The 26,360-nt window shown below is 54.1% G+C and overlaps 1 protein-coding gene and 1 long non-coding RNA gene across 5 annotated transcripts; one reads left to right on the top strand and one right to left on the bottom strand.

The window, feature by feature from the left end:
• Positions 1 to 1,797: 1,797 nt before the first annotated feature.
• Positions 1,798 to 6,102, bottom strand: LOC140843234 (uncharacterized). The gene is made up of 2 exons (XR_012120832.1): positions 5,769 to 6,102; positions 1,798 to 2,157 (listed from the first exon to the last, which is right to left on the bottom strand). It is a non-coding gene; the product is annotated as an uncharacterized lncRNA (long non-coding RNA).
• A 1,955-nt stretch (positions 6,103 to 8,057) lies between these two features.
• On the top strand, positions 8,058 to 15,904 carry DLK1 (delta like non-canonical Notch ligand 1). Of its 4 annotated transcripts, XM_073241852.1 has the most exons (7): positions 8,058 to 8,325; positions 8,568 to 8,790; positions 9,546 to 9,609; positions 10,027 to 10,157; positions 13,029 to 13,170; positions 15,017 to 15,296; positions 15,522 to 15,904. In XM_073241852.1, the coding sequence occupies exons 1-7, from the start codon at positions 8,323 to 8,325 to the stop codon at positions 15,762 to 15,764; spliced, it is 1,086 nt and encodes a 361-aa protein (XP_073097953.1). In that variant the 5' UTR covers positions 8,058 to 8,322; the 3' UTR covers positions 15,765 to 15,904. The 4 variants fall into 4 exon arrangements, with proteins under 4 accessions (XP_073097953.1, XP_073097954.1, XP_073097952.1 ...); XM_073241853.1 differs by lacking the exon at positions 8,568 to 8,790 and having other exon boundaries at positions 8,059 to 8,325; XM_073241851.1 differs by having other exon boundaries at positions 8,059 to 8,325; positions 15,017 to 15,904.
• Positions 15,905 to 26,360: the final 10,456 nt, after the last annotated feature.

Genomic DNA, 26,360 nt, shown 5'->3' with positions numbered 1-26,360 from the left:
TAAGATTGTGCAATTCAATTCCATAAATACTTAATGAGAACCCTACTGTGCACCTAATTCTCAGTGTGCAGCCCTGGGAGAGCTGAAATGGGTTCAGAAACGAGCAGGACTCCGCCCCCACTTGCCCTCTCCCTCCGCCCTCTCCTCTCTGCCTCCCTTCTGTGAAGAGTTTAAGCAGGACCACGCTCTGGAGAGACGTGTACTCGCTCTGAGGTCCGCCCTGCAGACCTGGGGTGTTGGGAGGCTGACGCAGCCTTTGGTGGGAGACTCTGGTGGCTTGGCCGGGGTGGGGGTACGGGAGAGACTGGGAGAGCCACGGGGGAGGTACGAGGCCCAGGCCCTGGGGCCTGGGTGCACACGGACAGGGGTGGGCCTGAGGGAGGAGAGAACCCAGGTCTTGCTCAGGCGACTGCAGGACAGCGGTGGCCCTCACACAGACCTGGGGTGACAAGTGGAGATGAATGGTTCAGAGGGACCCCCAGGACTAAGCAGTGCCGCCTGACACCTGTACCAGCTTTGGAGATGAAAAGGCAGAGAGAGCTGGACGCCATCATGCAGGTGGCTAGGCATGCCAGAGCCCAGGGCCCGGAGAGAGAAGGAGAGAGAAGGAAGTCAGGAAGAGAATGTGGGCAGGCCACAGACGGACCCCTTTAAACAAGGGAACCTAGGGTTCCTTAAAGCACTGCTTATGATCAACTTTTAGAGTCATCCTATGGGGCCCCAGGCCTCTACATTCCCATCCTGCTCAGCCAATGCCTTGCTGGGTAACCTAGGGAGAATCACTCAGCCTCTCTGGGCCCCAGCACCAAGCTCTGTGACGAAGAGCGGAGCCCTCACAGATGGAGAGGCCATTTCTGTGCAGGGATTAAATAAAGGTCATTGTAAAAGACCAAACTTGAATTTGGGGGCCAAGGGCTCCCATGTATGTTTGTGGGGTCAGGTGTCCCCTGCTCCCCATCCTTAGCTTGGCTGCAGGCAGCTAGGCAGGGCCTCAGGAGGCGCAGAGCGCCACCATAGGATCGGGCTCATGGAGGGCGGCACAGAGGAGCCAGGTACTTGGGGGACTGGGCATGGGGTTGGGTGATAATGGGGGCTGTGGTGCAGCTGCTTCCCACATACCACATTCCTCGTAAGGGAACTGAGATGTCCTGGTGGGGAGAGGATCCGGTGGGTGCTCCACGGCCGTGCTAGGGGCCCTGTGCTGAGGAGGCCCAGTTTGGAGGGTCAGCAATGCCTGGAGCCCAGAGATCAGAGGTGGCGAGAGCATGCTGACTGGAGAGGGCCACACGGCCTCAGTCAGTTGCTAAGACACGGGATGCTTCCAAGGGGCCAGTGGTAACCCTCAGAGAAGGCTTTGTGCTCATTCACGTATTCATTAATTCACTTAACCCACAAACACCTTGCGGCAGCGGTATAGGCCACTGACTGTGGGGTGCAGGGCGAAGGAGGCATTTCTGGCCCTGCAGGCGTCAGTCACACGTGCAAAACCTATTGACACAAGGCGGGAAGACTTGCTGGTGGACAGTGATGCCAGGAGCTGCTGGGAGGAGGTCGCAGGCCCGCTGGCTTCCAGTCCCAGCCAGGACCCAAGGCAGGTGGGCTGGAGGGCCAGGGGGGTGGGAGCTGGGAGAACCTGCCAGGCGTGGGGTGGAGGAGTCCCTGAAAGAGGAGGGGAGTGAGGAGCAAACACCTGGCACTCCGGCCTCCCCCCTGTCTGTCCCCAGGGCCTGCTTGGGCACCAGGCAGTGGCCTCCTTTGTAAGTGATCCCCAATGCCTAGGACATAGTAGCACAGGGAAACATTTTTGAATATAATTGAATGAAAATGCTAATGTCTTGTTACAAATAAGAGAATAAATATAGTACAAAAACATCTTACATTCCTCGAGAGCTGTGTGTTTTCACATCCCTAAACTTGGCAGGTGCAGGGCCAAGCCACGATGCACAGCTTCCGGTCGCAGACCCAGACACGGAGACAGAACAAGGACGTGCCTCTGACACAGTTGTCCGGGAAATTCCTCAACTGGGACCGGGATGGGGTCGTCCTTCCAGGGTCTCAGAGTTCGAGAAGATAATTTCTTCAGTGATGAAAGGAGGTCTCCGGCACTTGCGGGGCACGTGGAGGGTGCCTCTGGGGGGTTCAGCTAGCTGGGTCCACCTGGGAAGGCGGGCAGGCAGGTACTTGGCTCAACTCCCAAGACGGGGCCCAAGTCTGGGCAAGATGGGTTTCTGGGTCAGCCCAGGCATGAGAAAAGGGGGACTCATGTTCCCTGGACCATTAGCCAAGATCCCTAAGGGAGGCTGTAGAACATTCAAGAAGCAGGATTTTTATCCAAAATACTGAAAGTTTTGTAACCTTCTTTGTCTAGCCTAATGAACAACTCACACCCATCTAACCATCTCAGTGTGTACACGTGTGCACAAAGCACATCCTGGAGAGCTCCTATGCATCCTTCAACACCCAGCCCCAGGTCTGCCTCCCGGAAGTGCTCTAGCTTCCTCTCTGCACATGCCCAGCTCCCTCTTTGCCTACCTTCCTCGCCCCAAGGACACACACACCTGCATCTCAGAAGTCCCTAAGCATCAGGTCTCCCCCCACCTGGCTCTTATAGGGGAGGGGACCACCTGGGATCCATTATTGCACACCCTGCCCCCTGTAAAGCAGAGCCACAGACACACAGTAGGAGCTCAGCCAATGCTGAGTGCATTAAAGATGACAGTTAAACAGGTGAGCCTCCATTTTATGGAAAATTAACTTTGGGGAATTTATGATGAATGAGGAATTACTGTACTTTGTGCCAAAGCCTGCATTGACAGGCTAAGCGATGAAAAGACTCCTTTTCCCTCCAGTCCTGATTACCTCCCTCCTGGGTGGGGTGAGTTTACCTATCAGGTGTGGGGGCGGGGCAGGGAGCTGTTATTAACCCTTCTCAAGATCCCAAGAGCTCCCCACGCAGGCAGCATGACTCACTGACGCCCTTTAAGGGAATAATTTGATTGATGACGTGGACAATTAGAGTTGTGAACTTGACATCTATGCCAATTCTAGTGGTGAGAAAGCAAGCGAGAATCTATTTTTGAATTCTACCATCAATGACAAGAAATTGGTTGTGTTCAGGGGAGAGGTGCGGCCCCACAGGACTCAACACTAAGTAGGAGTCCACGCAACGCGCCCCCGCCTCATCCCGTCTTCTTGTATTTTTCCCTCTTGGGTGGGTGCTGGTGGCAGGCCTGGGGGCACCGCTCTCGCCCCGCGGCACATGCAGGCCTGCCTCGGGGCTCAGGGACACGTGAGGACTGCCAGGTGGGGTGCGGGGCTGTCACGCGCCTTTCAGGCCAGGCGCACGAGGCCAGGAGCAGAGTGTGAGCCTCCTAGCCCGGTCCTCCACCCGGCTTGCAGAGCGCACGCCACTTCAGATTGAAGAGGCTTCTTTGATTGAACTTGAAACCACACCGTGTGTTCTCGAGCCTAAATGTACTCGGGTGCGCCTCTCATTTCCCTCCATTCTCCACCCCCGGCGGCCCCTCCCACTGACAGAAGAAAAAGAAAATTTCTTTCCCCAAAGATGAACTTTTAGCTTGGGAGATGAATGGGTATCAGGACAGCTGTGCACCTCTGGTGTTTGCATGAGGCTCTCATGGTCCCCAAGGTGTCTGGGTGGTGCCCCCACCCAACAAGGGGAGAGCAGGGACCCTGGTCCCCTGGGGTCTTCCTGCTCTCTTCTTTGCCTTGCTCACACCTGCCACTCTGGGCAGAGGGCCTGGTGCCTTGATGCCCTTTAGATTCCCCTCAAATCCCAGCTCTGCCATTCATTCGCACACACCTGTCTCGGCATCTTCAAGCCTCAGCGTACTCATCTCTGAAATGGGCCTTGCAGTCCCCACTCAGCCCAGCTGTGAGAGGCCCTGAGAGATGGTCTCTGCTGCGGGGCTAAACCGGTATTTAAATCCCGTGGGGCAGCCAGGGACAGGCAGAAAAGACAGCCCCCACTGGCCTGTGAACCCCCTAACTCAGAGCCTTTGCCCTCGTGGTGGGGAGACCCAGGATCCTTCAGTCTCTGGGCACTGATTCTGCTTGTTCATCGGGCAGTCCCTCTGGGGGCAGCTCTGTCTCAGGGAGGGCTGGGGGGCTTGGTCCTCTCTTGGAAGGAGGATGGAGAGGGCACGGTGTTGGGGAGGGGAAAGAGGAAACACAGGCACCTGTGAGTCCTTGCTGGGCCTCAGTTTTCCTGACTCTGTAATGTCCCACTGGGATGAGACCGGCGCAGGGGCAGACACCTCCCAAAGCCATGGTCCAGTCTGGGCAAGAACAGAGCCTCCTGCTTGGAGACTCTCAGCTGGTGGGGGATTGGTGCAGAGAAGCACATTAGGTGGGGGTAAAGCCCCCCAGCTGCCTGGCCCCCCTCTGTGCACACCCAGGAATAGCTGGTCTCAGAGGCCCCTCCAGCTGGACCCTGCTGGGCTTTCCTCATCAGTGGCCTTGTCTTCAATCAGGGGCAAAGCATCTGGTGTGGCTGCAGCAGTGTTTGGAATGGGGAGGGGAAGGAGCTGCGAAAACATTTCTTTGGTCCCCTCAGAAAAGGTGCGCCCATCTCCAGCTCCTGTGCTGCGTGCAGAGTGGGGCCCAAGAGGCTGGCCTCCGGGCAGAGGGAACAGAGACCACCTTTCTTCCTGCTCACTGCTGGCTGGGGCCACTGGCAGAGCCGTGAGATGTGGCAGAGCAAGGAGCCAGCTGGAGCCCAGGCCCTGCGTTCCAATCCAGCCCCACCCTCGGCAAGTCTAGCCCCTGCTACCTGCGCACACCTGCCGAGCCCTGCTGTGATGCCAGGGGGCCAAGCGCGTGTCCCCAAGGCCACAGGGCCAAGTAGCCCCTGACCTACCAGCCTCCTCTGTGGTCCCAGGAGCCTACACTTTGGAGACAAGGGTGGGGGTGGGAAGGAGAGGGGAGGGGAGGGCTCCCAGGTAGAGAAGGGGGCCTTCCTGACTCCTCCAGCCCTGCTCGCCCCAGCCAGCCCCAGGGTCTGCTTGTAAACTGCAAACTGTGCTGACTTATCCCCAAGGGACCCAGTTGGCATTTTCATGCGTTCTGTGAAGAAGACAGTGATAGTCACCAACCTCCCTGCCCCACCGCTCCTAAGCTCCCCTCTCCCAGGGACTGCTGGCTGAAAAGAAACCTCCAGGCTCCTGAATTACAGACACTGTATTGAGACTAGAACAAACAGAAGTCCCCAGGCTTATAGGTCCTGCTGGTGGGCAGGCCCCCTCCCCACAGCAGTCCTGCACGGGGCTCTCAAAGAGGGTCCATTGGCAGGACCCAGCCCTCACCCCCAGCTCGCTTTAGCCTACTGGGGCGGAGACCTGGTGGCAGCTGTTGGAGGAAGGGCAGGAAGGGGCCAGGCCTTGTAAGTAGAGGGGTTTCTACTTATGAAAACCCCAAGTTCCCTTTGGGGACAGGTGTGGCATCCCTGTTTATAGACAAAGAAATTGGGCTCAGAGGGGGAAGTGACTAGCCTAGTGCCCTCAGCAGTCAGGGAATGAAGCTGGGATCAGCAGCCAGCCAAGGGACCCTCTCAGCCTAAGCCAGTGACAGACACGGAGGCCCTTGGGTGAGACTGCCCTCCCCAGGCCTTCCCCCCTTTCCAAAACTGGGCAAGGCAGTAGTGGGAAAGGAGCCAGGTAGGGAATGGTGGGGTCTAGAAACGGGGTGCACTCGATGGCCACCACAGCCCCTGGTGCTCCACACAGTCCACACCACACTCTGTGACTTGCCTGGGTGGTGGCCCTCACCGCAGCTGCTCAGCCCCGAGATCCTCCGTCCCTCTGTGGTGTCTGGCTGAGAACCCAGCCCTTTCCAATCTGCCTGCTGCTTTGGATAATTTTGGAGGCTGAGGTCAGGGCCCTTGGAGAGAAAAGCAGCAGGGCTCAGGGAAGCTGTGGCAGTCTCCGTGCCATGGGCAGTCCAACATCCAGGCCTGGGCCTGCCAGCTGCTCCCATACCCTGGGGGCCTTGGGAAAAGACCTCCCATCTCCCGCCTTGGTTTCTTCCTTGAGAAAAGAGTCTGTGGAAGAGAGTGGGGTGACGAACAGGAAGGCAGGGGCATGGGGAGGACACCTGGTCAGGGGCAGCTGCTGAGTGACTGCTCCCTCCAGCTGGTCAGCCAAAGCCATTCCCAACACTGCACCCCCCGAACCGGGCCTTCTGCAGGGAATGCCAAGGAAGGGATGCCTGCCACAAGGGCGTGGGACCTCCCTTCAGCCCCCATGGAGCAGCACCACGCAGCCAGTTTTCTGCCTGGGTCATGTGCCCTCCCTAAGCTGCCTTCTGTCCTCCCGAGCACAGACTTCAGGCCTTAGGGTTGGCATGCCTGGGAGATCCCCCTGGCCTAACTTCCCACAGCCATCCCAAGCACAGCAAGTGTGTCCTCAGACCTGCCAGGTCCCCACCCCAGTTTCAAAGTAGCAGAGATTAACCTCTCCCATCCCTGGATCTGTAGGAAAGGGGAGTGCCTGAAATGGGTGGGCACTGGAGAGCTCCATGAAAACTAGCATAAGCAAATGAAACATACACAAATGACTTATCTGAAGGTCATGACCTCCTGGTACCCTACCCCAGGAGGTTAAACACCTTCCATCCTCTTCCACGGCCCCCCACCTGGCCTGTCTACTCCTTTTCCATTTTCCTGAACCTCCCTCATCCAGACAGGGTTGGGAGAGGCTGCCCAGCAGAGTGTAGGGCTCTAAGCCCAAACTGGGGGCCTTTCCTAGGAAGGAGGGAGGGTCTCTGATAGCGTTGGCACCCCTACCCCCACACCAACCGTGACCCCTGGCTGGAGACCTCCCAGTGGGTCTGAACTATGTGCTCAGTGCCTGGTGTTCACCTGCATATTGGTGAGCTTGTCCACGTGTGTCTCTGGGCAAAGGTGGATGTGATTGGCCATGTGTGTGTTGGGTGGCTCTGTAAGTGTGCTTTGGTGAGCATGCAGCCAAGAGCTTGGGCTTTGTGATGTTGGGGACTGGGTATGTGTGCTTGTGAATATCAGGCATGTGGCTGCACATACGTGTGTGTAAGTTGGTGCCTTAAGCCTCAGCATGACTCTGGGATCTCAGCATGAAGCTGGGATCACCAGCCAGCCAAGGGACCCTCTTAGCCTAAGCCAGTGACAGTTAGACACAGAAGCCCTTGGGTGAGACTGCCCTCCCCAGGGCTCCCTCCCTTTCCAAAACTGGGCAAGGTAGTAGTGGGAAAGGAGCCAGGTAGGGAACGATGGCCCAGGGTCAGGGTGGGGGGGCTGTGTGAGTATATGTGACCGCACATGTGCTCCAGTGTCACTGTGTTTACAAATGTGCTCCCATGTCCAGGTGTGCACGTGGCTCTGCACGTGCCTCTGCGTGGCCAGGCAGGCCCATGCTGAAGGATGCCCAGGGTTTCATAACTGTATGTCCACGGCCTCTCTGTGTGCCTGTGACTGAGCATGTGGCACTCTTGACTATTTCTGTGACCTGCGTTTGTGTTACAGTGTGTGTGTTGCTCCAAGTGTGTCTGTGTTTTCCTGCCTCTTTGTGTCCCCGAGTAGGGGCACATCAGGCTTTTCCTAGGTGCGTAACTGCGTGCGTGTTCCACCTCCTAAGAGTGTACATCTGTGTATTCCTGGGTGCAGGAAGCATGGCCTTTGTGCTTGGGACCTTGGTGATAAGTGTGTTGGTGTTTCTGTGCGCGTTTCTGTATTCTGAGCGTGTGTGCTTGCGTCTTCCTGGGGTCTGCGGCCCAGCCCAGGCTCGGCTCATACGACTTGTGCGAGGCGAGCCCGCGTGTCTGCGCCCGTGGGCCGTCCTGTGTGGGGAACGGGTGCTCAGCGCGCGCGGGGTACCTGCGCCCGTCTAGCCAAGAGTGCCCCGCGTGCGCGAGCGGGTTTCCGGGACGCCGCAGTGGTGGGGGGCGGCCCCGAGAGGGGCGGGGGTCACCGGGACTGGCCGGCGCCGGCCCAGTGCGCGCGGAGGCGGGGGCGGGGGGCGGGGGCCGCGGGGGGGCGGCGGTACGAAAAGGGCGGCGCGCGCGGCGGCGGCGGCAGCTCGGCGGCGGCGGCGGCGGCGGCGGCGGCGGCGGCGGAGGGCGCAGCGCGCAGCCCGGTGCAGCCCTGGCTTTCCCCTCGCCGCGCGCCCGCGCCCCCTTCCGCGTCCGCAACCAGAAGCCCAGCGCGGCGCCCGGAGCCGGACCCGCGCCAGCGCCGCTCCCGGGACCGCGACCCCGGCCGCCCCGCGATGACCGCGACCGCAGCCCTCCTGCCCGTCCTCTCGCTCCTGCTGGCCTGCGGCCGCAGTGCCCATGGTGAGACCCCTGGCGGCCCGGCTCGCGCCCCCTCTGGGGAAGCCTGCGATGTCCCCCGGCCGCCCGGTGCCCCGCGCGCTCCGTCCCGTGCGCCCCAACTCCCGCCCGTCCCGCCTAACCCTAAGCCCCGCGCGGTGCCTGCCTCGCCCTACCCGCCACCCTTGCATGCCAAGCATGGCCCTGGGGTCCCGGGGGGAGGGGCAGGGCTGGTGTGGGACCCCCCAGGCCCTTTACGCCCGCAGAAGTGGTGCTCTCGGGGGTGTCGGTGCGCGAGAGCGGAGGTATGGAGGATCGAGGTGATGCTGGGGAGCCCTCTGTGGAAATGCTTCAGGGTGCAACTTTGGGGTGTCCCCGCGTGCGCGTTCGGGAACAAGTCTGTGGGGACAGCGGGGGTGACTACCGTCGTAGCCCCAAATTTCCAACCAAGAGCCCAGCCGGAGCCCCTCCCGCGTGGCGTTTCTCTAGGTGAGGGGCTGCGACACTTCTGTCTGCAGCGGCCATCTGTCTCTGACAGCGAGAGTGGCCCCCTTCCCGCAGTGCCAGCCGCCTTCACTGCACCAGTGCTCATGGGGTGGGGGCTGTCTGGAAAGCTGGAGAGCCAGTTGAAGTAAATGCACATAGTAGGTGCCTATTGGAGCATTAGAATTCCTAAATCGTGTCAGAATGGCAGCCCCTCTGTAAAACTCCTGCGTGATCTTTGGATATGAAGAGTCAGGGGCAGGGGGACTGGGGAATTTACCCTGGGTGCCTGACGTAACTGGGATTAACCTTTAAAAAAAATCCAGACCCCTAACCTGTGAGCCTGCCAGGTGAACCTGCCGGGGCTTTCCCAGAGAGGAATGCCTCAAAATCTGCTCCCCTTTTAGCTCACTTGGCAAAAGTGAGGGTTTGGCTGAGTGCCCAGGGGTCAAATTTCCCATTCACTGAATCCCCATCCCAGCTTTTAGGATTTCAGTTTTGGTGTTTTCTTTGGAGGAAACGAGGTGTCTGGCCTGCTAGGAACGAGTCAGTGTACTGTGGTCACTCTGTAACCAGGAACGCAGCAGAGAGTGTTTTCCTGAGTGGGCTGATATAAAGTGCCTACTGTGTGCCAGGCTAGTTGGACCACAGAGGGTCCTAGGCTCCCTCCAGGGAGGCCAGGGGCTGTTTGGGGGAAGATGGGCCTTGCCTTGGTTGTGGGGCCTTGTGGGGTGAATTGTGTAACCTTTCTTGTGCCTCAGGAGTTGAATGCTTCCCGGCCTGCCACCCCCAAAATGGATTCTGCCAGGACAACAATGTATGCAGGTAATGGAGTGGCTCCCTAGAGGCAGTTTGTGGGGGCCAGGGCAGAATTTTGGGGAGTCACAGTGTCAGGCAGGGAAAAGTGAGGGTTTGGCCACTGGGCTGCAGCAGTTTCCTCACCCCGCAGGGCACTGGTGGGTGGGTGGAGAGGAGGACGGAGGGCGAGACCACTGCAGATCATTGCAGCAAAACGACGCACCGCCCTGCTCTGTCAGGGACCCCTCTGTCTGCTCCTCAGCTGTCCTGCTTAAGTTTTTCCATTCAGGTGCCTGGTATTTGCTTCCTGAGACCCACTGGGCCTGGCACTGTGCAAAGACCCCCAGGGGCTCTTGGTTCCACAGAAAGCAGCCTGAGCTCCCTCTCTGCCCCTGCCCCCACTCATATGTCCCATTCTTTCTCCATCCCTCACCTCCCCCGCAGATGCCAGCCTGGCTGGCAGGGTCCCCTATGTGACCAGTGTGTGACCTTTCCTGGCTGTGTTCATGGACTCTGTGTGGAACCCTGGCAGTGCATCTGTGATGACGGCTGGGACGGGAACCTCTGTGACATAGGTTGGTGCGCACACTTGCCCACCGCCTGCCCCTCTGCCTCCTAGTGGCTTCCTCCCCCTGCCCACCCTTATTCCAACACAGCCTGCGCTCTGTATGGCAGTGGTCTGTTTATACACTTCGCACTGGTGCTCTGAGCTGGCTCACAGGTAGGGACTCCCCTCTGCACGGCCAGCAGCCAGCAGCCAGCACCGGAGACAAGACAGAGAGGGCACCAAGGGTGGGGGTGGCTGGGAGCTGCCTGTTGAATGAAGAGTCACAAAATAAACACAGGCCACACAAAGCTGAGAGGGTGGGGACCACAGGCCCAGGTAACTGGACCAGGTTACTGAGGCTCAGAGAAGGGAAAGGGCTCGGGGTTTCAGAGCTAAGATGCCAAGAAATTCACACTAGAGACTGTGAAGGAGGCTGCAGAGAGGGAGGAAACAAATGGTGGAGGGCACAGGTACTGAGTGATGGCGGTGGGGTGGCGGGTACAGCCGAGTCAGGGCCACTAGGGCATGGCTGGAGTCTGTGACTGCAGGGGTCAGGGGAGGTGGGAGGAGGTTGAGGATCAGGAGAGGCTGAGAGGCGGTTTAAGTGCACATGGGTGTTATCTGTTGATTTCATTAATTTATGCGATCTTTGTCCTCCATTACTCTGAGAGATTGAGAGTCCGCTGTGCGTCAATTTCAGGCTGCAAAACATTCATCTGAGCCCATTCTTACTTGGAAAAACCTGCCCTGAAGCTGGGGCAAATTAAAGTCCTCGAAAAAATGCCTGGCAGTGTACACAGCTACCGCAGGGCCTCTGTCCCCAACATTAGCAGAAAACAATGGTACCAATAGGGAAAGTGAGGCTCAGGGAAGCAAAAGTGTCTGCTCAGGAACACACTAAAGCCAGCTGAACTGCCCACCCCCACCCCCAGCCCCAGAAATGGGTGAATTCTCATCTGTGGCTCTTTCTGACACCTTCCCTTAAGGAAAACCTAAGAGCATGTTGTTATTGCCCTGCTCCGTAAAGCCAAGGCAACAGCATTTCAAATGGAGCCCCCCACCTTGTCTTGGGTCCTTAAATGCACCCTGCCCAACCCTTGGTGCAGGCTTTTGCCTGCAGCTGAGTCATGCTCTGGCTAGCAGCATGCCTGCCCCTCAGCATGGCACCCTCGCAGAACCTCTCAGCTGCTTGGGGACGCAGGGGATCCCAGAAAGCCATTGTTTGGGATGGGGATTTCAGCCTGGAGCCCACCCTCTTTGGTATTAAACCCAGAACTCCCCCGTGGAGTTTTCCAGACAAAGGGTCCTTCCCCACTGGGTTGACAAAGGCTCCCAGCCTGGGACAGCAGGGTCCTGAGGAAATAGCCCTCTAGGTATTTGATGGCCCTCTCCTTTTTTGCCTGTCTTTGAGGCTGTCAAGGCCACAGCTGCTGCCCCAGCACAGACCCCAGCCGCTTTCTCCCTGCAGCGGCTTTATCTCCTGACTCTTGGGCTGGAGACTCAGGGAAAAGGTAGGCTGATCCTCAGCTCGTGAGGCTTGACACCTCTGGGAGAGGAGCGGGTGGTCGCCCGCTCTTCAGCTGAAATTTAAGGTTCCCAGTGACAGCAGTGCTGCGAGCAGAGAATTAGGAGCCTGTGGCGGAGGCTCCACGTGCCAGTGCTCATCTGGTGCCTTCCCATCATGATAAATCCTCTTTATGTTTCCTTGAGCCAAGCCGGGCTCCCAAGGAGTGCCTCGTGGGCTCTGGATAGACCGTCAGCATGGAGTGCGGAGTTTTCTTTAGTGACCGATTGCCGTCTCCCCTTCACACGGGCATGGGTCCCTTTAAGAGATGGAAAAAAATCTGCTCCTGTGGGCTCAGCACTGGGGACCCCCTCCCCAGCCTGCCTTCACTTGCTGTGTCTCTCGTCCCTTGCTCTCTGTTAGACAGCCTGAATCGTAGAACACCAAAGCTAAAGGGTCCCTCAGAGCATGGCTGGCAGGGGTGAACCCTCTTTTTACAAGTGGGGAATGTGAGGCAGAGTGGGGCAGAGCTGAGCCTAGACAAGGTCCCCCCTGGCCCCTCCAGGGGGCTGGGGTCTCCACTATCAGAGAACCTGACCCGGGCGCTTTGTTCAGCTCATCCTGGTTTGCTGAGTCCCGAATAATGAAGTGTGCATGATGGGAGGTGTAAAAAGGCGGTGGAGATATGTCAGTGATCATGGAAACCCACGTTGACGGGGGAGCGCTCAATAGCTGTAATTTTGCTGCCTTCAAAAGATGCAGCCTTTTTATCGTGGACCCCCTTAGCTCGGAACCGTAGAGCAGAGAGACCCCCAGGAGGTGGAGGCAGCGCTGGGGCTGAATCAGGCTTCTTGATTCCCTCCCCGCCCCTCTTTAATGGAAAAATATGAAGGGCAGCTGCTGTTTCTAACAGCTGGGCTGCACTAGTCCCCCAAGTAGCAGGTCCCCCGCGCCATGAGGAGCTGGACGTGGCGACTCCTGGAGTAGGCGCTGGGGACTCTCAGCTCAGCACACGGTTTGGGGGAGGAAGGTCGTGCTGCTGGATGTAAGGGGTAACCTGGTGCCGGGAAGAGGGTCCAGCTGTCCTAAACTGAGTATTGGGAGTGGCCAGGACTTTCTGTCTCCGTGACCCACCACGAGGAAGCCCCTTCAGCATCCAGAGCTGTTTGCTCACTTGTTGGTTTTGGGAGCTCACTATGCCCTCTTCCTCAGGACCCCACTTGGTGACCACTGGCAGTGGCCACAAACAGAGACATCCAGGCATCTTACTTGGGGTCCCCGCTTGACCATCCAAGGGGTCACTCCCTGCCCCCCTCAAGACGCTCTCCATGCAGCCTCTGTCCCCCTTCCCTGGGGGAGGGGGTGACAAGCTCCCGTGTTCTCTCCCCACCCCAGACGTCCGGGCTTGCGCCTCGACCCCCTGTGCTAACAACGGCACCTGCGTAAACCTGGACACTGGCGGCTACGAGTGCTCCTGCACCCTTGGGTTCTCGGGCAAGGGCTGTGAGAACAAGGATGGGCCCTGCGTGATCAATGGGTGAGTGTTCACGTGTGATCTGATGAATCCGCTCTGATTCCTGCCTCACACCCTGTAAAGACCCTTTCAGCCCAGCCCAGTAGGACCCATCGCCTGACAAAAGGCCCAGTAAGCGCTCCTCCCACAGCCCTGTGGGGGGCTGCCCTGGATCAGTGTATTTATGGGGAATGTGTCATTTCCATCGTTTTTTCAAATGATCCTGAAGATGATTTCATATTCCCCTGCCGTCCCCAAGTCCTGATGGTGTGAATGACGAGATCTGGACTGTGACTGGAGCTCAGGGCTACATCATTTCCTAATGGCAACGTAGTAAGAGTGCAGCAGGGCCCCAGGCTGTCAGTGCAACCCACTCACTGGACGGTGGGGGGTGGTTTGGGGAAGTGGCGGGCTCTGCACTTGGGTCTTCTGGGACGTCTTAGGAGGTGGAGAGAGAGGGCTGAGGCTGGCATGGGGCGGTGATGGGTCCCAGGACATGAGGACCAGCTCTCAGCTGCCCTCGGTGGGGACGGAGCTCTGGGACAGTGGCCATCACAGGACAGTGGCCACTCACTCACCTCTCCTGCATCTCCCTGGCAGAGCTTTCCAGCAGCTCAGCCAGTTCAGCCTTTCTCTGCCTTGCTGCCCTGAGCCTGCCCAGCCCTCCCTCCCATGAGGCTGATGCAGAGGCCAGGAGAGGTTTGACTGAGGCGACAATGTAGACTAGAAGCCAGGCCTGGGCCAGCCGCTGGAGGTGGGGGTGCCCCTTGCCTCCTAGGAAACAGAAGCTAAAATGCAAAACAAGTTACCTTGACCCAGTATCTGGGGGGTGCAGAGAACCTGGGGGCTGGCCGGTGCTGCAAGCAGGCCTTTGTGTGGCATCTGTAGGTCCCCATTCCAGGGTCAAAGGAGAGGACGGGACAACCACACTCCATTTTTGCTTATTAGCGGGAAGGGAAAATACAGAGCAAGACCTTTAAAGTATTTTGCTTTTCTCTCCAACCAACTTGAACCAGTCTGTCAAAATACAGCCCCAGGCCCTCGAGATTCCTTCGGAGCCCACCACCAGTGCAGCCCTTATCCCTAAAGCAGTAATGCTGATTTCTTGTGCTTAGAGCCCCTTTCTTCCCTGGAGTTTTGGCATTTATCAGATGACAAAGGGTCTGCTCATTTAAAAGCACTTACATTAAATGCTCCGTGTGCTCCGCTTTGAGCAAACAGCTTCCGTCTACAGGCTGCACTTGGGTGAATGGGCCACTGTTAAAGAGCCGGGCACAGACACTGGCTCGAGGCAGCAGAGACAAACTGCCTGTCTCTTTCACTCTGAGGCTCCCCAAGGGTTTCCTGTACAATAGCCTTTAGGCTCACTCCGTCAGAAATACAAATAAAAGTAAGAATGGGAGGTGCAGTGGCTGTGGTGGGAGAGAGTGGGGTCCTGCCTGGCTCTGCCTCGGCGGGCCAGGGCCAGAGCTAGGGTGAGGGGCTTGCTCCAGGCTTGGGATGGTGCTGACCATGCCTCCCCTCAGCCTCAGTCTCCCCACCTACCCAGTGACTCATCATCATGTGTTTGGTCGGAGAGATGGCATGAGAGGTGGGGTGAAGGAGGGCATTCTGGCTTGGGGGACCAGGCGTGGTTCCAACTGGCAGTGATAGGGTGAGGTGTTCACCCATATGGGCATGCACCCCACCTCGGACAGCCCGTGAGCCACTTGCCAGCAGGGTAACCGTGCCCGGCACCTCCCTGGGCCCCTGGCTGGCATCCACTCACTCACCTCATGTGCCCTGAGCACCTGCCTCCTGCCCCCCCCACCACCGCTGTCACGGTCCAGCCCCCGAGGTCCCTCTGCCATGTCCCCCCCTTGTGTTGCAGATCCCCCTGCCAGCATGGAGGCACCTGCGTGGACGATGAGGGCCGAGCCTCCCATGCCTCCTGCCTGTGCCCCCCTGGCTTCTCAGGCAATTTCTGTGAGGTCGTGACCAACAGCTGTATCCCCAACCCGTGCGAGAACCAGGGTATCTGCACTGACATCGGGGGTGATTTCCGCTGCCGGTGCCCAGCCGGCTTCATGGACAAGACGTGCAGCCGCCCAGTGACCACCTGCGCCACTGAGCCATGCCTGAATGGGGGCAGTTGCCTGCAGCACACCCAGGTGAGGTACGAGTGTCTGTGCAAGCCCGAGTTCACCGGCCCCACCTGTGGCAGGAAGCGTGTGGTGGGCCCCCAGCAGGTCACCCGTCTGCCCAGCGGGTATGGGCTGACCTACCGCCTGACCCCCGGGGTGCATGAGCTGCCAGTAGCGCAGCCGGAGCACCGTGTCCTCAAGGTGTCAATGAAGGAGCTCAACAAGAGCACCCCCCTCCTCTCCGAGGGCCAGGCCGTCTGCTTCACCATCCTGGGCGTGCTCACCAGTCTGGTGGTGCTGGGCACCATGGGCATTGTCTTCCTGAACAAGTGCGAGGCCTGGGTGTCCAACCTGCGCTACAACCACATGCTGCGCAAGAAGAAGAAGCTGCTTCTGCAGTACAACAGCAGCGAGGACCTGGCCGTCAACATCATCCTCCCCGAGAAGATCGACATGACCACCTTCAGCAGGGAGGCTGGCGCCCCCGGCATCTGAGCAGCGTCCCCACCGGCCCCTCTCTAGTCTCGGGGTCCCGCAGAGCTCACTATAAGCGGTCTGTTCTAGTCTTTGTGGTGGAGCTTGCTATCTTTTGTGTCGACTCTGGTGAACGCTGTGCTTACATTTATTATCTGTGTTGCCGAGTGACAAATGCAATGCTTAAAGAATTCTCTTCCTCTCTATTAATGCATGATAAAAAATAATAAGAACGATTTCATCTTTAAACAAGCAAAAGAAATAAGTATGTTATTCTAAACTCAAAACTTAACGTAAAATCAAAAAAATACCAAAAAAAAACAAGGCAACACAACCAGGGCTCAGCGCCGACACCCCTCTCTGAGGGGTCTCGGCCACAGGGTCCTCGTGAAACCATCATGAGTGCTGTGCATGACCAGCCACTGTGACAACCAAAAAATCTCTTTCGTTCGGTAATCCTCACGCGCCACATCCGACTCGCACTCCCATCAAGCTCGACGCCGCAGCCCTTAGATCTTTCTGATGATTTGGGATTTTGCAGAGTCAGCGGCCGTGTGTCAGGCAGAGAGAGCCCCGGGTTGACTGCTGGGGGGCCAGGACCTCGTCTTGGCCCTGCCACTAACTCGCTGTGTGATCCTTGGCAAGTCCCCTTCCCGCCCCGGGCTGACCTTCTTGCCCCTCTCCAGGGAGGGGCTGGAACACCATGATCAGCAAGGTCCTCTCTGCTCTAATAAAATTGTGACTTAGGAACGAGGGGGTATGAATCAAAACAGCTCCTGACCCTAACGATTAGGATCTGATGAAGACCGAGTCTCATCCTGGGATCCACAGGTTTGGCCTATCCTGGATGCACACTTGACATGTTGAGATCGACCCAAACTGCAGTTCTCAAAGTGGGGATCCTGGCCCTCTTTCCATTTGGAAATAGTTGGCCGTTTTGAGTCACAAGGTACAGTTGGGGGTGCCACTTAGGCTGCCCCCTACTCACCCACCCAGAGCCCCAGCGCTCTACCTGCCTCCTACCCTATAGATTAGAGGTGTCCCTTGGAATTGAAATGCACCTTGAACCGCAAGTGCCCCTGGCAAAATCTGAGTAGCAACACAGCCCTCACCAAGGTTTTCACAGGGTTCAGTGGAAATTATTGATTGTGGGGTGTTTTCCTGTGGCCAAAGTGGTACCAGATGTGGCCTACACAGCCATGGATTTCATATGTGTTGCTGAGTTAATAACCCTCAGATCCTAAAACAGCTAGCCAGCTTTTGGATTACGAATTTGAATTTTTTAAAAAGAAAAACATCTATCTTTTTTGCAAAAATAGAAGGAAATGGGACGGAGCTCTGTTTAGCTTTCCAGCCCCAGGGGCTGGGCAGATAAACAGCCCTTAGGTACCCGTTAGGAATATTTTGCTTCTTCAATTATTTAGATAGGAATCTATATTCTTAGCTTTATTGAGTATTGCCTGCTGTGTTTACCTTTTGCTCCAAGTATTTCCTGGTCATCACCACCACCATCATCCTGGCCATTCAAATCACCCCCCACACACGGACATGCGTCACCGTTGTCGCACAACCATGGAACTCATCACCCCTCAGCCACTGGACCACCGCCCCCATCCCTCCAATGCCCCCACCCAAAGCCACTGTGCCCCTCACTCCCTGTCCTTTACCATCCTCACCAGAGCTCCTTTCCACCCTGCCCCCTACCCACAGTTGACCCTCAATCCCCAAAACCTGTCACCTTTGCTCTCCACCATGTCCCCACGGCCAAGCCCCCTCTCACTCCAGTTCCTGCTGTCCCCCACCACCCTCCCTCCCTCCCCCTCACCCCTGGCTCCCCTCCCTCACTCTCTGATAACCCTCACCCCTGGTAATCCTACCCCACAAATGACTGGAATCATCATCTCATCTCATTTTGAGTTCGTTTTAAGAAATAAAACTTTAAAAAAGACAAAAAAAAAAAAAAAAGACCTGTTGGCATGTGTCAGGCGGGCGTCTGGCACCCGCCTGGCCTCTCTCGCGTGAGACCTTGATGGAGTCTGCTAACGGTTCTGATCCTGTTTCCCAAACGCAAATTCTAAGATTGGGCCCAATGATCAAGTTCCTGCTCCACTTTTCACCTCTGTGCTGCAGAGAACAGCCCCAGTGACAAGGGGAAAAAAATCCCACTATGTATTTATTCTTATCAACTCTTCATCGATCGATCCATTGATTCATCCACCATCCATCGATCAGAAAGCATTTCAAGCACCTGCTGAGTGCAAGGCAGTGTGCGGGGAGCTGCGGGGCACGCAGGACGAGGGGGCAGTCTGGGAGGGGAGTGGACACGCAGGTGTGCCCAAGAAGCCACTCGCAGTGCAGGTAAAATGCCGTGGGAGAGGAGAGTCCCGAGCAGACGCCTCCCGAACAGCCTGGCCATCTTACCTTCCCACGTGACAAATTCTCTATTACCAGCACCTGATGAGGCCGCCCCACCCAAATTCCACAGCGCCCACCTGCACACATCCCTCGAGATCAGAACAGTGTCAGCAGCCTTGGCACGGTCTTCACGTCATGCAGAAATGGTCCATTCCATCCTCTATGGGGTAACCAGATTCTGCTGAGAGTGTTGGGACTTCTGACTGCCCATCCACACCTCGTGTGTGTTTGGAGTAGTGTGTAGTTTACGATATAAACGGAGAAGCTCAAAGACAGCTGTCTAAGACATGATCACCAATTTGGTCCCAAAACTGAGAGGGGAGAAGGACTAATCTTTCTGTAACCAAAATATTTCAGAAATGTCTATGACGTTCTTTTTAGCTTTCCCGTTTACTAAACCAGACATGCAAAAAATTTTGTTTATTGAAAAATAAACAAAACCCAAGGGCTATTGGTGTGTTTCCTTGATCTGTTGTGCGCCGCGCTGGGACTGTCCCTTCCTACTGGAGAGAGGGGTCAGGAGCCCACGCTTTGGAGGGCCCTGCTCTGGTCCAATCCAGCCCTTCCCATGTGGCGAGGGGGCTGCAGGCCTCAGGCTGAGCCCACCCAGCCCCTTCCAGACCCCACTCCAGGTGCTTGGGGCACAGGAATTTCCTGCCCTGTTGGTCCCAACTCCAGGCCTGCACAGGCCTCTGCCCTGTGTCTGTCTTTGCACCAGTGGCTCTTACAGGTGGTGTGAAGGGAACTGGGACACAAGGGGGGCTTGGTGAGGGCAGGAGGGCTCCACACGTGCTCACACAAGGCCCCTCGCAGCAGAACGGAGGGCCTGCTCTCCCCCCAACAGGTTCCAGCCCAGAGCTCTGGCAGGGGTCCAAGAATTCTGCCCTGGTCCTGAGTCTTGCAGGACTTAGCGAAGGTAAAATTGTGCAGGTGAAGGAGTAGAAAGGGTACTTAGTTCTGGGGCCCTTGGAGCCTTTTGCAAGTTGGCGCCCCAGGCACAGGAGCCCCACTTCTACTCCCGACTTGGGGCCCTGCTCATGATGAGAAGGACCTGCTTCTCTCCTGGCCCCAGACAGCCAGCTTGTACGCTCAGCTCAGTAAGCCCACCCTTATGAGTCCCCGTGGAGAGCTGGACACTGCATGTGCCCTCCCAAGAGGGGTCACCCGCCGCGGCAAAGGAGCCTCAGTTCAGTCCCTTATTCCTGCTGGCCTAGGGGGTGGCCTCGGGATGGGGTCCCCGCTCCACCTCCTCCCATGGCCCGTCCCTCCTCTCGCAGGCTCTCCTCTGCCAAGTCACCGCCGTTGCCCACCCAGCTGCCCAGCCAGGACCCAGAGGTCCCTGAGACTCCTCCTCTGGGCCCCACTGCATGGCTCAGACCGTGTCTTCCCTCTGTGCTGCTCTGGTCCCCGCAACTGGCCAGCGGGGCACCCCCTCAGCTAGAACGCATGACAGGGACAAGCAAGGTGAATGGCCTCAGAGACTGCTGTCCTGAAAATTGAAAGTAAGATAACATAGAAACTTCTAGGAAAGGGGTGGATTTTCCAGGAAAGTATTAATTACCAAAATTCCTCAGTGAGGCCAGCAGGGGTAGAGCAATTACCTGGGAGAAGGCCCCCCAAGTGGGCCAGCTGTCTGCTACCTGGCCTGCGGTGCAGACATCTGACTCTCTGAGGGAACAGGGGATGTCCAGCCCAGACACACATTCCAGAGCAACGGGAAAGGAAAGGTGACCTCTCCCGACTGTGCTGTCAGAGCTGGAGGACCTGTGCTGAGGTTACCAGGGAGAAGGAGGGTCAAGTCCTCACTCCCGACTAGGGAGACAAAATGCTCAGTGAAATAACAACAAATCAAAAGCAGGCAAATACATAAAAACAAAACATGGCCCAGTAGAGGAATTTCTGGGAAAACAAGTACAGTTTAATATTAATAAATGCATGCCTGGCCAGTGACCCATGTGGGAGGGCAGAAACGATGACGATGTTTGGAGTCACTGCCAACCAGCCCTGGGGCCAGGCAGGTGACGCAGAGAGAGACCCGGATGGAAGATCCAGCCAGCGGGCCAAACCACCCCTTGCATGGACAGGGGCAGCAGCAGAGAGGGGAGGCTGAAAACGGGCGGCTAGACTTGGGAACTGGGGTGCCATGGAGTGGGGCGCGGGGAGGGTTCAGCCCCAGGTGATCTCACCGTAAGAATCCACGGGTGGGCAAGGCCCAGAGCTGGGTGGCGGAGGGTACGGGTGAGCGGGGGGAATGTGCATTTGCAGCCAAGGAAATGCCCACTGGTGGAAGAGCAAGAGCTTCTCAAGATGGAAGCTCCCTGGAGCAGGGGGAGGAGGGTGGGGCAGCTAGGCAGGCGCAGAGAGGAAGGCGGGGTCCCAGGGCCCAGTTCAGGCTCCGGGCACAGAGCAGCCGCAGGGCAGCTCAGGGGTGGAGCCTGGTTCCACGACAACCCAGAGGGAAGCCAACCACAGATAATAACACGCTTCGTGGCTGGGGCCTGTGGCCTCTTCTCTGTAGTGACTCTCCCATTGCTGAAGAAGAAAGCATTCACCTACCCATCAGCCCTCCAAGGGCCCTGCAGTTCACAGGGGCAAAGGGGGGAACCCAGCCCTGGGTCCCAGCTGATCGGAGCAGCGGAGGGCCCTGCTGTGCTGCAGCCGGCACACCGTGGCTCGGGACATGGCTGCACGGTGGCCCCGGTGAAGGTGCAAACATAAGAGTGGACCAAATTTCAACCAAAAAACTAGGCCAAAGGAAAATAATATATAATACAAATTCAGTAGATGCCAGAGAGAAGCTGATAAAATACTCTTGATTTTTTTAAAAATCCAAGCAAACTAAAAAAACGTACATAATTCCTAATGTCATACAGAATTTCTTTATCTTTCATAAAGATACTAAGTGATGTTCACTATCCTACTGATCAATAAAAGCCAAGGGCGGGTAAAGTCCTGTATTATACTTGACCAGTAAAGGGCTCTGCTTCACAGTCAGAGGCCTGGCTTCAGTTCACACTTGCTCTGTCCCTCGGGCCACCTCCTATCTTCATTTCTACTCCCTAATCTCCTAAGGAGCAGCGGTCAGCTCAGGCTGCCAGAGCAAAACACCAGGGGCCCAGCGGCTTAAACAACAGACATTCATTTCTCACACTTGTGGGGAAGTCTGAGATCAAGGTGCCAGCAGGCGGGTTCTGGTGAGGGCCCTCTTCCTGGCTTACAGACGGCCACCTCCTCAATCTGTCCTTATGTGGTGCAGAGAGAGAGAGAGAGAGACAGAGAGAGACAGAGAGAGACAGAGATCCGGTCTCTTCTTTTTAAATTTTTATTTTGCTTTATTAATGTGTTTTTATTTTTATTTTATTCAGATATTATTGATATACACTCTTATGAAGGTTTCACATGAAAAAACAATGTGGTTACTACATTTACCCATATTATCCAGTCCCCACCCACACCCCAATGCAGTCACTGTCCATCAGTGCAGCAAGATGCCACAGATCCACTATGTGCCTTCTCTGTGCTACACTGTCCTCCCCGTGATCCCCACACCATGTGTACTAAACACAATACTCCTCAATCCCCTTCTCCCTTCCCCACCCCTCCCCTTTGGTAACCACTAGTCCCTTCTTGGAGTCTGTGCGTCTGCTGCTGTTTTGTTCCTTCAGTTTTGCTTCATTGTTATACTCCACAAATGAGGGAAATCATTTGGCACTTGTCTTTCTCCACCTGGCTTATTTCACTGAGAATAATATCCTCCAGCTCCATCCATGTTGTTGCAAATGGTAGTATTTGTTTCTTTCTTATGGCTGAATAGTATTCTATTGTTTATTTGTACCACCCCTTCTTTATCCATTCATCTACTGATGGACACATAGGTGCTTCCATATCTTGGCTATTGTAAATAGTGCTGCAATAAATATAGGGGTGCATATGTCTTTTTGAATCTGAGGACTTGTATTCTTTGGGTAAATTCCTAGGAGTGGAATTCCCAGGCCAAATGGTATTTCTATTTTTAGTTTTTTGAGGAACCTCCATATTGCTTTCCACAATGGTTGAACTAATTTACATTCCCACCAGCAGTGTAAGAGGGTTCCCCTTTCTCCACATCCTTGTCAGCATTTGTTGTTCTTAGTCTTTTCGATGCTGGCCATCCTAACTGGTGTGAGGTGATATCTCATTGTAGTTTTAGTTTGCATTTCCCTGATGTTTAGCGATGTGGAGCATCTTTTCATGTGCCTGTTGGCCATCTGAATTTCTTCTTTGCAGAATTGTCTCTTCATATCCTCTGCCCATTTCTTAGATACAAGTACTGCAACTCCTGCTTTTTTCTCCCTATTAGTTGCATGAAATATCTTTTTCCATCCTTTCACTTTTAGTCTGTGTATGTCTTTGGGTTTAAAGTGAGTCTCTTGTAGGCAGCATGTAGATGGGTCTTGTTTTTTTTATCCATTCAGTGACTCTATGTCTTTTGATTGGTGCATTCAGACCATTTACATTTAGGGTGATTATCGATAGATGTGTACTTACTGCTGTTGCAGGCTTTAGATTTGTGGTTACCAAAGGTTCAAGGTTAACTTCATTACTGTCTAAGAGTCTAAGTTAATTCACTTAGTATGCTATTACAAACACAATCTAAAGGGTTTTTTTTCTCCTCCTTTTTCTTCCTCTTCCATTCATTAATTATTAGGTATCATATTCTGTACTCTTTATCTATCCCTTGACTGACTTTGGGGGTAGTTGATTTAATTTTGCATTTGCTTAGTAATTAACTGTTCTACTTTCTTTACTATGGTTTTATTACCTCTGGTGACAGCTATTAAACCTTAGGAACACTTCTGTCTCTAGCAGTCCCTCCAAAATACACTACAGAGATGGTTTGTGGGAGGTAAATTCTCTCAGCTTTTGCTTATCTGAAATTATTTAATCCCTCCTTCAAATTTAAATGATAGTCTTGCTGGGTAGAGTATTCTTGGTTCAAGGCCCTTCTGTTTCAGTGCATTAAATACATCATGCCACTCCCTTCTGGCCTGTAAGGTTTCTGCTGAGAAGTCTGATGACAGCCTGATGGGCTTTCCTTTGTATGTGATCTTTTTTCTCTGTCTGGCTGCTTCTAATAGTCTGTCCTTATCCTTGATCTTTGCCATTTTAATTATTATATGTCTTGGTGTTGTCCTCCTTGGGTCCCTCGTGTTGGGACATCTGTGCACCTCCATGGCCTGAGAGACTATCTCCTTCCCCAGACTGGGGGTTTTCAGCAATTACCTCCTCAAAGACCCTTTCTATCCCTTTCTCTCTCTTCATCTTCTGGTACCCATATAATGTGAATATTGTTCCATTTGGATTGGTCTAACAGTTCTTTCAATATTCTTTCATTCCTAGAGATCCTTTTTTCTCTCTGTGCCTCAGTTTCTTTGTATTCCTCTTCTCTAATTTCTATTTCATTTATCATCTCCTCCAACATATCTAATCTTCTTTTAAAACCTTCCATTGTATGTTTCATTTCTGATACTGTGTTCCATGATGATTGGATCTCCAGCCATAATTCATCCCTGAGTTCTTGAATATTTTTCTGTACCTCCATGAGCATGTTTATGATTTTATTTTGAAATCTGTTTTGGGAAGATTCATGAGCTCAGTTTCATTTGACTATCTGGCATCTTTAGGATTTTGCTTTGAACCAGGTTCCTTTGACGTTTCATATTTGTATGTGGCGCCCTCTAGTGCCCAGAAGTTCTACTCTCTGGAGCTGCTCAGCCCCTGGAGAAATGTCGGGGGTTGCAGGGGAGTGGTATTGGTGCCTAGAGGGAGGAAAGAGCTGTTTTCTGCTTCCGGGCTGCTACGCCTGTCTCCACTGCCAGAACCAGTGGGCCGAGCACACAGGTATAAGTCTCTATGCTTTGTGTTCATGGCTGCTGTACGCAGGGCTTCCCTCTGGCTGGCCTAACACTAGGGCAGGGTTTGCTGGTTTGCTAGCCAGGTGCGGGTGGCTGGAGGAAGGCGCAATAGGCTTGTATTACTCTAGGGTGTCTTGGAGCTGTGTAGGCAGCCAGGGGGCTGGAGCGCCTGAAGATCATGAAAGCTCCCATCCTGCTGGGCAGAGTGCACCTGGACAATTTTTTCTACGTGTCCTTTCTCTTGAGCAGTAAGCTCTGTACAATCCTTGCCCCTTTAGCAGGCTTCTTGCTGTTAGGACGTCTCTCAGACTGCCCACCTTTCTTGTCCCAGAGCAGCTGGACATGGATTCCTGTTTTCCACAAGTGGCTGGAATCTCAGTCTTTCCAGGCATTCTTCCTGTCTTAGCTTTCCAACCCTCCTAATCACCAGAGCACCATGCAATGTAGGTTTGTGTTCCCAGAGCAGATCTCCAGGGCTGAGTGTTCAGCAGTCCCAGGCCTCCACTCCCTCCCCACTCCGTTTCTCTTCCTCCTGCTGGTGAGCTGGGGTGGGGGAAGGGCTTGGGTCCTGCCGGGTCATGGCTTTGGTGTGTTACCCTGTTCCATGAGGTCTATCTTTTTCTCCAGATGTGTGCAGTCTGGTGCAGTCTTGTTTCCTGTTACTCTTTCAGGATTAGTTGTATTAATTATATTTTTGTATTATATGCGGTTTTAGGAGGAGGCCTCTGTCTCACCTCTCACGCCATCTTTAATCCTCTCTTGTCTCTCCCTGGTCTCTTCTTATAACACAACAAACCCATCATGAGGATCCTCATGGCCTCATTACCTCTCAAAGGCCCAACTCCACATACCATCACCTTGGGGATTAGAGTTTCAACATATGAATTTGGGGGTGGGGGCACAATTCAGTCCATAGCAAGTAAATAAGGAGAGCAATTACTACACTATTATTCTAGAACTTTTAGCCAATGCAATAGACCAGGAAAAAAAACATGACATATGACTATTGGAAAGGAGACTAAATGATTATTAAAGATATATATCTACCATAAAACTCAAGAGAATGACCTGAAGATGACATGAAGAGTTAGCAAGATAGTACACATACTCTACATATATGAAAGCCTATGCCAATAACCACCTGCCAAAACAATATAATGACCTCAGCAATTAAGAGCCAGTGTTATAAAAATGCTAAGTATCCCCCCAAAATTAATTTATAAGTTGAATGCTATAGTGACATTTGATGACTAGACAATATGATTCTAAATTTTAGCTGAAGAAAACAAAGTGGTAAGAATAATCAAGAAAAAAAATAGTGGAGGTATCACATGCTCTGGTTTCAAACTATACTACAAAGCTACAGCAATCAAAACAGTATGGTATACCTGTGATGTGGTGAGGCCGTGATTTCGATCCCGTGCGTCTGACCAGGGCTTGTGCCCAGACCCGCCTCGATAAATCTCCCAGGTCGATGGCAGGAAATGCAGGTTCAGAAGAAGAAAAGAGCTTGGTAGGAGGTGAATCTGACCCCAAAGCCATGTAGACTACTATTGTTTCCCTTTTTTTAAGGAACTTTTAGAACTTATGTGCAATAAAGTGCACTAATTAAAGTACAGCATAAGGCATTGTTCCAACACCTTATGAACAATTTCAAACAGACAGCAAAGTTGAGAGACTGTTACTGTGAATTCTCATATGCCCGCCAGCTCAATTATACGTTTTGCCATTAAAAAAAAAAAACAGTATGGTACCAGCGCTGACCCATAGATCAATGGAACAGAATAGAGAGCCTAGAAATAAACCCATGCATATATGGTCAATTAATTTATGACAAAGAAGGCAAGAATATATACTGGGAAAACAGTCCCTTCAATAAATAGTTTTGGGACAGCAGGACAGCTACATGCAAAAGAATGAAACTGAGTCACTGTCTTACACCATACACAAAAATAAACTAAAAATAGATTGAATACCTAAATATAAGACCTGAATCCATAAAACTCCTAGAAGAAGACATAGGTAATCAATAGTAGTAATTTTTTTCTAGTTATGTCTTCCCAAGCAAAGGAAACAAAACCACAAATAAACAAATGGGGCTACATCAAATCAAAAAACCTCTGCACAGCAAAGGAAACCATCAACAAAACAAAAAAGGAAACCTACTGAATGAGAGAGAATACTCACAAATGACATATCCAATAAGGACTAATGTCCAAAATAGATTGAAAAAACTCTTACAAATCAACACCAAAAACCCTCAAACAATCCACTTAAAAAATGGATAAGTGACTTGAATAGACATTTT

This window comes from Manis javanica, chromosome 8 (assembly GCF_040802235.1).
Source record: "Manis javanica isolate MJ-LG chromosome 8, MJ_LKY, whole genome shotgun sequence".
Taxonomy (NCBI): domain Eukaryota; kingdom Metazoa; phylum Chordata; class Mammalia; order Pholidota; family Manidae; genus Manis; species Manis javanica.
The sequence above is the reverse complement of the archived record's forward strand: the minus strand, read 5'-3'. Positions and strand labels throughout refer to the sequence as shown.

What these genes read in the sequence shown, in the direction of transcription:
- DLK1 (XM_073241851.1), top strand. An exon ending in CCCGCGTGGCGTTTCTCTAG is followed by an intron (nt 8,791 to 9,545) that starts GTGAGGGGCTGC and finishes CTTGTGCCTCAG; the next exon opens with GAGTTGAATGCTTCCCGGCC. An exon ending in GGGCCCTGCGTGATCAATGG is followed by an intron (nt 13,171 to 15,016) that starts GTGAGTGTTCAC and finishes CTTGTGTTGCAG; the next exon opens with ATCCCCCTGCCAGCATGGAG.